General features: G+C 36.9%; 1 protein-coding gene across 1 annotated transcript in view; it reads right to left on the minus strand.

Annotated features, from left to right (window-relative positions):
- The window catches only part of RYR2 (ryanodine receptor 2 (cardiac)), a 786033-nt gene extending 779966 nt beyond the window's left edge, over positions 1 to 6067 (minus strand). Inside the window, exons 1-2 of the mRNA XM_006872010.1 lie at positions 6059 to 6067; positions 5708 to 5827 (exon numbers count right to left, since the gene is read on the minus strand). Of these exons, the coding sequence (XP_006872072.1) occupies positions 5708 to 5827; positions 6059 to 6067 (129 nt within the window). The remainder of the gene's footprint in view (positions 1 to 5707; positions 5828 to 6058) is intronic.
- Positions 6068 to 11444: the final 5377 nt, after the last annotated feature.

An 11444-nucleotide genomic window follows, 5' to 3' on the forward strand; every position in this document is an offset into this window, starting at 1 on the left:
GAGGGTTAGAGAAAAAGAGGAAGACCCCCAAATAAGATGGTTTGGCCAAGTGGCAGCATCGATGGACTGAAGCGTGGCAATAGTAGTGAGGTTGGCCCAGGATCGGGCAGTGTTTCGGTCAGCTGTGCATAGGTCGCTATGAGTCGGTGTGGACTCGATGACACCTAACAACAACAACTATATAGTCTGTAATGCCACAGCATGGTTATGAAAATAGTGCATGGGAGTTGCACAGATGGCAATAACATATTAACGAATGTGTTCTTTACCTAGAAATATGGTAGTTATTCATATCACCAATAGTAAAATGGGCTAATTATTTCTTCCTTCAACTCTGTTCTCCAGCATCTAAATTTCAAGAAAGATGTTTTTACTTCCAAATTCATTCTAATTTTATAAAGTCTCCAAAGTATCCTATTTGGGGTAGCTATACTGGTCACATCTGTGCCTTGGGCTGCATGTTTTAAACATAAACTGGACCTCAAGCTCTTATACTCTTATTTTAGAACATTAATTCTATGTTATAACTGGACTATGGCTATTGGTTTCCTTTCAAATTTAAGAATTCACTAAATTGTATGTATCACCTATAGCTGCTCCATGAAGTGCTGGAGTGGCGCTGTAGGATAAGCACTGGACTGCTAACCACAAGGCTGGAGGTTCAAACCCCCTAGCTGCTCCTCAGAAACCTATGAGTTACAATGTCAGTACCACGTCAATGGCATTTAACAAGAGCTGCTCCGTATAAGAAAAGACCTGAAAATCGGCTTTTGCAAATACTACAGCCTGCGAACCCTATGGGAAAGTCTCCCTTGTATTATATATGATTTCTATAAGTCAGAATTGATTCAACGGCACACAACAACTTGCTCAAGGTACTATGTTGTTGTTGTTAAGTGCCGTCGAGTCGATTCCGACTCACAGCGACCCTATATAGGGTTTCCAAGGAGCAAGTGGTGAGCTTGAACCGCCAACCTTGCAGTTCAAATGACTTTGCAGTCTGATGCATTAACTCACACTGCCACACAAGGTACTATACTTGATATTAAATTGAGAGAATAAATTAGGTATGTTTTGTTCCTCAGAGAGTATATGACTATTCAGGAAGAGATGGAAGCACAAATCTTATATGAAAAAAATGAGGCTTTCTCCTCTGGTAAAGATTTACAACCTCCAAAACTCTAGACAGTGTCACTACAAGTCAGGGCTGACTCTCTAGCATGGGGTTGGGCAGTTCCTGGGTGATAAAAATGGTCACAGATCTCAACTACAGCTGAAAAGGCTGCAATGTGAATCAACCCAACAGCATACTTTAGAAGAAGAAAGGCCTAGTGATGCACTTTCAAAAAATCACAGCCATAAAAAACCCCACGGAGCACAGGTATATTCTGACACAAATGGGGTCGCCATAAGGTAGAGTCAACTTGGTGGGATGTGCTTTGTTTCGTGATCACTTGTATAAAGAGGAAACAAAGCACTTAAGGAGCACAGGGAGAAAAACCTAGTAAACATCTGTCATAAAAGCAACCCAAAGGACAGACCATCTGAGATAAGGCTTTGAAAATTCACTAGCATTTCAGTAGGCAGCGAAGTATAGGAAGGACATCTAACGACAGAGAACAAAGGAAAAGGTAAATACGAAGGAACCTGACACAGTGCAGGACCATCAATTATGTAATATGATTTTCTTATGTAATAAAAACCTGTGAGTTTGTCATACTGTAGTGGTTTCTGCATTGCAGTGATACTGGTAGCTATGCCACTGGTATTTTAAATACCAGCCGTTATTCATCACCACTGGACCGATAAACAACAACATGATAAATGGAGAAAAGATAGAAACTATCAAATACTTCATTTTGCTTGGTGCCACAATCAACACTCATGGAAGCAGGAGTCAAGAAATGAAATACTGAATGAAATATAATAGGTAAATCTGCTGCACGTCAAGACCTCTTGAAAGTTTTTAAGAGCAAACATAATCAGTTTAAGGACTAAGGTGCATCTGGCCCAAGCCATGATATTTTCAATCACCTCATATGCATGTGAAAGTTGGACAATTAATAAGGATGTATTTGTATTATGCTGTTTGAGAAGAAATTTATGATGTATTTGTATTATGGTGTTTGAGAAGAATATTTAAAGTACCATGGACTGCCAGAAGAACAAACAAATCTGTGTTGAAAGAAGTTCCGCCAGGAGGGATCAATCCCTGGAGAAGGACATGCTGTTTGGTAAAGCAGACGGTCAGCAAAAAAGGAAGACCTCCAAGGAGATAAACAGACACAGTAGCAGGAGCAGTGGGCTCAAATTTCACAATTGTGAGGATGGCGCTGGACTGGGAAGTGTTTCCATCTCTTATGATAGGGACTCTATCAGTCAGAACCAACTCAAAAAAATTAAAACAGAAAACAGATTGGGTTATTTGGCTTCAGTTGTTTTTTCATTCTATACTTGATAAAACAATCTCAATGTTTCAAACTAAATGTAAATTTTCTGATACATCAGAAAAGTGTAAAGTAAGACAACAATAAAAATAGTTTAAATGTTCAGTTCATCAGGTCATCAACAGCAACTGGGTAGTAAATATCTCTACTAGAAATTAACCAGGTTAAGTGAATGCTTTGTTCTACTTCAATGCCTTGATGGTTACATAATGTATCTCTTCTAGAATCAGAGATCTTTATTTTAAGCATTGGAAACTATCTCTTATAGCCAAACAACAACAACGAAAATAAGAGAACAATAGCTAAATAGCTAATACACTGTTATACTGTTACACTGTTGTTCAGAACCTTCTATTGATTGACTCATCGTGCCCCCATGTGACACAGTAGAACTACCCTATATTTATAGGAGAAGCATTTTGGCTCTACAGGGTAAGTCCTGAACTGTGAACCACAAGGTTGGTTGTTCAATCTCACCAGCTACTCTCTAGGAGAAAGATTAGGCTTTCTGCTCCTGCAAAGGACTATAACTTCAGCAACCCTATAAAGTGTCATTATGAGTCAGAACTGATAATGACATTTACAGATTCAGATCACCGGGTCTTTCTTCCAAGGTGTTGTTGGTTGGTTTCAAACAACCAACTTTTCAATTAATACCCAAGTGCTTAACTGGTATACCAACAGAGTCCCTACAGTCTTCTCTATAAAGTGGAAAATCAGAACGCATTGTCGGCTGATCTGCATGGCTCCAGGAACTGCAAAGCGTCTGAAACTACACAGAAAGTGTCAAATGTGAAAACGCTTAGTCCTTTCTTTCTAATAAGAAGTCTTTTTCCAGAACGGCAGTGCTTTGCACAAAGAGAACACTCAATAAACACTTGCTAAACTCAAAATTGATCTAAGACTCAAAATACATAATGTCTTGTCACAAATGTTTACAATATTAATATCGTTACCTGGTATTACATTATTATACATAGACAAATTAATACGTATACATTGTGACTATTTTACAGAAAAACCTGAGTTACTAAGAACAAAATCAGATTTTGAAGCTTAAAAACCTAAGTTTGAGGAGTCATTCCTTCAAACACTGTTACTTCAAGTCAGATTATCAGCTTTCAGCTTCCTTGTGCATGAAATTATTATAACAACAATAACTCCTCCTACTGCCAGTGTGAAATTAAATGAGAGCAAGCATGTCAAAGTACCCTGTAAAGCAAAAATGGCTATACAAAATAGTATTAAGTTGATTGTTTTCTAGCTTATTTCCCACACCAGAGCCATTCTTATTTCCTCCAGGTATACTACACAATCTGATCTACCAATCTGTACAACTTCAAAGCATATACTAAATCCATCCACAGCATCCACACTGAACCACAAGTATTGATTCTACTCTGGTTCAAAGGTCACCAGTTCTCACTTGGCCTTTTGCATCCAGCCTCCTTGATTTGTTCACCTTACGTCCTCTAAGCCATTTAAAAGCCAAAATTACCTTTTAAACAGTGTCTCTGAGTGGTGGTGCATGCTCAGGCTAACTAAAAAGTTGGACAAACGTTTGAGTCCATCAAGAAGAAAAGCCTGGTAATCTATTACCCAAAACTCAGCCACTAAAAACCCTATAGAGCACAGTTCTACTCTGATTGACATAGGGTCATTATGAATCAAACTTGATGGTGGCAACTGGTCTAATCTTCTAAATATGCAACTGAACCATATCACTCACTTCGTTTCACAACAGGAAGAAAACTTTTTAACTCTTTACCATCACCTCTAAGGTCCTACACGCTGTGATCCCCAGGGGACTTCATTTCCAAACACCAGTCCCTTCACTCAAGAACTACAGTGGCCTTCTTTATGTTCTGTAACCACTCTGCAAACTCAGAATTTCTAGCCAGGGCCTTGCATTTCCAGATGACTCTATCTGGAAAATTCCAGAACTTAGTAGTGCCCATTCCCTCATATCCTCCAGATTTGCTCATATATGGTTACCTCATCATCAACACCTCCCCTAAATACCGTTCAGAAAATGGTGAGTCCTCCCCTTATAACTCTTCCCTCTATGACTCTGATTTCTACATAGTCACCACTGTGTTACCGTTAAGTGCTGTGGAATTGGTCAGGACTCATAGGAACCAGTATGGGGTTTCTGAGGCTTTAAATCTTTGCGGAAACAGAAAGCCTCATGCACTTCAGAAATCATATCACTTGTCTATTTTTCTACTAGAATATGCAAATCATGATGATGGCACAGATGATGCCTTTCCTTATTAACCATGTCAGCCCAGCACCTTGCATAACTGAATCTGCTTAATGAATAAGGGAAAAAGTACTTCAAATCCCCTTTAGTATACATACAAAAGTAAGGGAAATTGCTACAGATTCAAAGACACCTTTATTTAACAAAAGATCAATAAGTGAAGCAACTGGTTGTCAGCATATCATTCCATCTAGGTTTGTACACTCTTAAAAGGCCATGTTTCTACCCCTCTCACCCTTCCTTGAGGATTCCATGCTCTTTGATTTACACTGAAAACAGCAGTTTGGCCACCCTCAATGGACACAAATCGTGTTCCTTTTAAATGTTCTTTGAGTTTTAGGTACAAACAGAACGTGAAGGGGCAAGATCCGGGCTGGGGAGTGAGTTTGATTAGGTTTATCCAAAAATTCTCCTAGGACAGCCCAATCTATCCTTAAAGAACAAGCAGGTGCATTGTCATAATGGGAAAAATTCCTCAGCGCTATTTTACTGGTCTTTTTCTCACCAATACAATTTTCAATTGTCTTAACACTTCTTCATAATAAGCCACCATAACCAGCCCATGTCCTTGGTAAATAAAAATCTACCAAGATTACCCCGTGGCGATTAAAAAGAACAGAAGAACACAGTCACCATCACCTTCTGAGCTGACCTCTCTTCCTTGAATTTAACTTGTCCAGCAGATTCCCTAAGAAGCCAATGTTTAGACTGGAAGTGTTTTTGAAGGCACACTAACAAGATAACAAGATTAAGACAAGTATTTGCTTGATTTACTGAAAGAACTTGTCTGCAACCACCTAATGATCTCAGAGACATATTTAAACATGTTTTGTTTGCAATAAGCCTATGTATGTTTGAAGTGAATTCCGAGTAGTGATACATTTTGATTTACCCATGTATTATGCACTCCACAAAAAACAATACAGTGCCCATAAATAACTTTAATTCCACAAGTAAAATTTGAATCTTTGAACAGCCTCAAAAGCATTTATCCTACCTTGGAATTGGAAGTGGACTCCAAAAAACAAAGTCTGTTGCCAAAACCTTCTGCTGCCAAACATAGTTTCTGTTGCTCTTTGTGGATGGTTGCAGTACACTGTAGAACCACTTCATCATCCTACAAAAGGGAGAGAAAGAAGAGAATCATGAGCTGTGGCCTGACAAGATAACTCTAATTCAGATCAAATAGAATATGAATTTTGTATGTTTTCAAATCAAGGGCAAACATCAGAGTAACTGTCAAGAAAACGCGAGAATCAATTTCAAGATCACATTTTATTTGCAGAAAAAAACTTGGGTTCAGAGCACTACCATTCAAAGTAAGTCATAGTTTTCTCATTATCATTACTGCTATCATGGGACAGTCTGTATGGAAAAAGAGTAAAATACAGGACCTCTATATTAGCATTCTTATGTACTTTGCTAATGATTAACAGTACTAAGTAACCATCTGTTATATTGCAATCACATTAAGTATCATCAAAAACAGCACAGATTCAAAATTAGAAATCAGTAACAGGAACAACTGGGAAATGAGCAAACACAAGGAAATTAAAATGACACACTTTTAAACCACCAACAGGGTAAGTTAACAAATCAAAAGAGAAATAAGACATTTCCTAGAGTCAAATGAAAATGAAAGCACAACATAGTAAAGTTTTTGGGGTACAGTGAAGGCAGTTCTCAGAAGGAAAGGTATAATAATAAATGTCTGCATGTAAAAAATAAAAAGGATCTCAAATCAGTAGGCTAACTCAACAACTCCAGGAATTGGAGCGTGAAGAGAAAACTAAGCCTAAACTTACCAACAGAAAGGAAATAACAAAGATCAGAGCACAAATATAGTTGAAATAGAAAACCAAAAGTTGGTTCTTTGAAAATAACAATAAATTTGATAAAACTTTTAAATAGACTGATTATGAAAAGGAGAGAAAAGATGAAAATAACCAAAATAAAAAAAGAAAGCAGGGACATTATAACGAACCCAAAAGAAATAAAAAGGATGATACAGAATATAATGGACAGCAACAAATTGCATAACCTATGAAGAGGAAATGGAGAAACTCTTAGAAGCACACAACCTACAGAAACTGACTCAAGACGAAATACAGTCTGGACAGACCCATAACGAGAGATCAAATCAGAGATTGAAAACCTCTCAACAACAAAAGGTTCTGGAGCAGACAGCTTCACTGGAGAACTCTTCCAAACATTTAGAGCACTGAAACCAAGACTGTTTCACTGCTCCCAAAGGATAAAGGAATACTCCCCCATTCATTTAATGAAGCAAACATAACCCTGACACCAAAACCAGACAATGACACTATAAGAAAAGAGGCCAATATACTTTCACAAATTTAGATGCAAAAATTCTTTCAAAAAAATAACAGAATCCAACAGTATATTAATAGAGTGATATACCATAAACAAGTGGGATTTACTCTAGGTAAGTTGGGATGGATCAACATTATAAAATCAATCAGTATAATACACCACATCAATAGAACAAAGGAAAAAATATCATACAATCCTCTCTACAAATGCAGAAAATATATTTGATAATATCCAAAACAATTTTTTAATTTTGGAGAAAATTGGAGTAAAAGGAAAATTCCTCAATATGATTCAGGGAATATAAGAAAACAACACCTACCATTATATTTAACAGAGAAAGACTGAAAGCTTTCCCCCTTGAACTCAGATAAAAGACAAGGGTGTCCCTTCTTACTGCTTCTACTCAAAATCATATTAGAAGTCCAAGCCAAAGCAATAAGATAAGAACAATAAATAAATAAAAGTTAACCAAATTGGAAAAGAAGAAGTTAAATCATCTCTGTTTGTGGATGATAAGATCTTATTTTCAGAAAAACCTACAGGACACAGAAAATGTTTAGAACTGATAAAGGATGTTAGCAAAGTACACTCAGTAAAACAAAACAGTGATTGCTGATGTCAAATGGCTCTTGGATGAAAACAAAGACTATCAGAAAGATGTTCATCTACTGACTACACAAAGCATTTGACAAGGTGAATCTTAACAAATTATGGGTAACATTACAAAGGATGGGAATTCCAGAATAGTTCATTGTACCCACATGGAAACTGTACCTATATCAAGAAGCAGTTGTTTGAACAGAACAAAGGCTACTACATTCTTTAAAATAAAGATAGATGTCCTTCAGAGTTGTATCCTTTCAAAATATTTTTTCAGCCTATATCCCTAGCCAATAATATGAAAAGTTGGACTATGTGAAGGATTAGATGACTACTCATTACCACTGTGATATGCAGATGACACAACATTGTTTGCTGAAAGTCAAGAGGATTTGAATCACTAACCGCAGATCAAAGACTAAAACCTTCAGAATGTATTACAACTCAACATAAACCAAAATTCCTCACAACTGAACCAAGAAGCAACATCATGATAAAATTAAAAAAGATTGAAGCTGGCAAGGATCTTATTTTACTTGGGTCCATAATCAATGCTCATGAAATCAGAAGTCAAGAAATCAAACAACTTATTTCACTGGGCAAATGTTCTGAAAGATACCTCTTTAAAGTGTTGAAAAGCAAAGATATCATTTTGAGGACTAAAGTGCACCTGACCCAAACACAGTATTTTCAATTGCCTCATAAACAAACAAAATCTAGATAATGAACAAGGAAGGCAGAAGAAAAAATGATGCATTTGAATTGTAGTGTTGGTGAAGAATATCAAATACATTATGGCCTGCCAGAAGAACAAACAAATGTGTCTTGGAAGACATACAGCCAGAACGCTCCTTAGAAGCAAGGCTGGCAAGACTTTATCTCACAGACTCTGTCAATGAAACAGAGGAAGATCATCAACGAGATGAACTGGCACAATGGCTTCAACAATGGGCTCAAACGTGCCAAGGATTGTGAGGATGGCACAGAACCAGGAATTGCTGTGTTGTGCACAGGGTCACAGTAAGTCAGAACCAACTCTTCAGTCCCCAACAACAAAGCAGGGCACAAGGCTGACAAAGAAAAAGTATTTGAGAAATATGAAAGGAAAGTTAGGGAAACAATTACATGTACAGTCATATCTAAAAGAATAAAATACCTAGGAATAAATCTGACCAGTGTGAAGAATTTATACAATGAAAATCATAGCACACTGCTGAAAGAGATTAAAGCACTAAGTGTTTAAGTAATAAATCAAAAGATGTTCCATGTTCTTGTGCTGGAAGAATTTAACATTCTTAGGATGGCAAAGCTATCTATAGATGCACTGCAATGCTGATTAAAATTCCAACAGACTTCTTTATAGAAATCTTCAACTTAATGTAGAATGACAAGAGACCCTAAATAGCTAAAGCAATAAAAGGGAAAAACAAAGGAGGAGGAGACACACTTCCTGATTTTCAAATGCTATTCAGCCATAGTCATCAAACTCACCAGCCACTCCTTGGAAACCCTATACAGAGTTGCTCTGAATCGGAACTGACTCAACAGTACTTAACAACAACAAAAAGTAATCTAAACAGCCTGGTACTGGTATAACAACAGACACACAGATCAACAGCATAGAATTCAGAGTCCAGAAATAGACCCATTGATTTTTTTAAAGAGTAGGCTAAGTCCATCTGATGAGGAAAAAAGAATCTGCTCACTAAATGGTGTTAGAAAAACTAGATTTCCACATGCAGAAATGAAACCGGATTCATTCCTCACACCATGCAAAAACTAATTCCAAATTGATTAGGGACCTCAATGTGCAAACTAAAATCATAAAATTCTCAGAAAAAAATACAGAGGCAACTCAGTCAGACCTAGCTTTTAACAATAGATTACCTAACATAACAACAAAAACACAAACAGTAAAAGACTAAAGAAATAAATAGGACCTCATAAAAATTTAAAACCTTTTCACTAGATGTGGTCATGATAGACTAGGCAGAATTCAGAAAAACAAACCAAGATCAAATTGACAAAAAGAATGGAAAATTAGAAATTATATAAAAACATCAAATAGAAATCCAGATTTATACCAACATTTCAGAAACGCTTAACGCATTGGAAGGACAAAGGATTAGAACTAAATCAGTGGAAAATACCATTTGTGATGTTGAATATAAATCTCTTAGAACTAATGTTTTAAAGGAATAATCAGAAAAAATAATGATTTTTTTTTTTTTAAGAAAGCCTAAGAATTATGGAGGACATTGTCATGAGGAATGACTTAGCTGTGATCATAATCCCAGAACAAAGACTAAATAAAGAAAACTCCTGGAACTAATAGAAGGATTCAGTAAAGTGGCAGAATACAAGATCAACATACAACAATCACACAAAGTTCCCTACACTAACAAAGACAACTCTTGAAAAGGAAAGGAGAAAAAACAATACCACTTAACAGTAGCCACCAAATGCGAAGTGCTCAATCTAACCAAAGACACAGAAGACCTATACAAACTAAAAAACATTACTGCAAGAAACCAAAAGACACCTACCTACACACGTTATGGATAAGAACGCTTACACTGTGGAAATGTCAATACTACCCTATGTGATTTACAGATGTAATTCAAGCCTACCAGATTCCATTACAATTCTTTATAAACATAGAAAAATTAATCATCACATTTATGTGGAAAAGAAAAAGACCCCAGATAAGCAAAACACTACTAAAGAAAAACATAAAAGTGGGAGTTCATAACCTACTTCACAGCTATGGTAGTAAAAAATCGCCTGTTACCATGACAGACACAGACCAATCGAACAGAACTGAGAACCTAGAAGTACATCCATTCACGGGTAAACAGCTGATCTTTGGAAAAGGGCTGAAACCCATTTAATGGGAAAGAGATGTTCTTATTGTTAAGCACCATCGTGTTGGTTCTGACTCATACTGATCCTGTATAGAGTTTCTGAGGAACAGCTGGTGGGTTTGAACTGCCGCCCTTGTGGTTCCCAGTCCAGTGCTGATCCTACAGGGATAGTCTCTGACAAACAGTGCTGGCAAAAATGGAGATCTATTTGCAGTAAAATGAAACAGGGTCCATACCTCTTACCATATATGAAAATGAACTCAAGATGGACCAAAGACCTACACAAAAAACTTAAAACCAAAAAGATTAGAGACAAAATTAGGGGCAAATTTACATGGCATAAAAACACTGTCAAACAGAACTAAAAATGTACAAATAGAGTAAGACCAATTTTATGAGAGGAACTTCCCCCCCAAAAAAATATTTATATACATCAAAGACTTCACCAAAAGAGTAAAAAAGAGAATCTACATACTGGGCAAATTTTCTCAAGCAACACTATTTTATAATTTATAGAAAACTTCACTTCAATACTTCAAAAATAAAAAATTGGAGAAGGCATAAATGGACACTTCACCAAAAAGGTGATTCAGGTGACCAAGAAACACATGAAGAAATGCTTGTGTTGTTTGTTGTTAGGTGCCTTCAAGACACTTCTGATTCATGTTACTAATAAGTGTTGTCGAGTTGGTTCCAATTCAGAGTGACCCTATATACGGTTCCCATGGAGTCACTGGTGGGTTTGAATGGTTGACCTTGTGATTAGCAGCTCGATGCTTATTCTACACTGTCACAACAGTAGCCACCCCATTGACAACATTATAAAACTCTCCCTGGTCCTGCACCGTCCTCACACGTACTGCTATGTTTAAGACCATTGTTGCTACCACTGTCTTAATCCATCTCTGAGGGCCTTCCTCATTTTTGCTCACCTTT

The sequence above is a fragment of the Chrysochloris asiatica genome, unplaced genomic scaffold (assembly GCF_000296735.1).
Source record: "Chrysochloris asiatica unplaced genomic scaffold, ChrAsi1.0 scaffold00179, whole genome shotgun sequence".
Lineage (NCBI taxonomy): Eukaryota > Metazoa > Chordata > Mammalia > Afrosoricida > Chrysochloridae > Chrysochloris > Chrysochloris asiatica.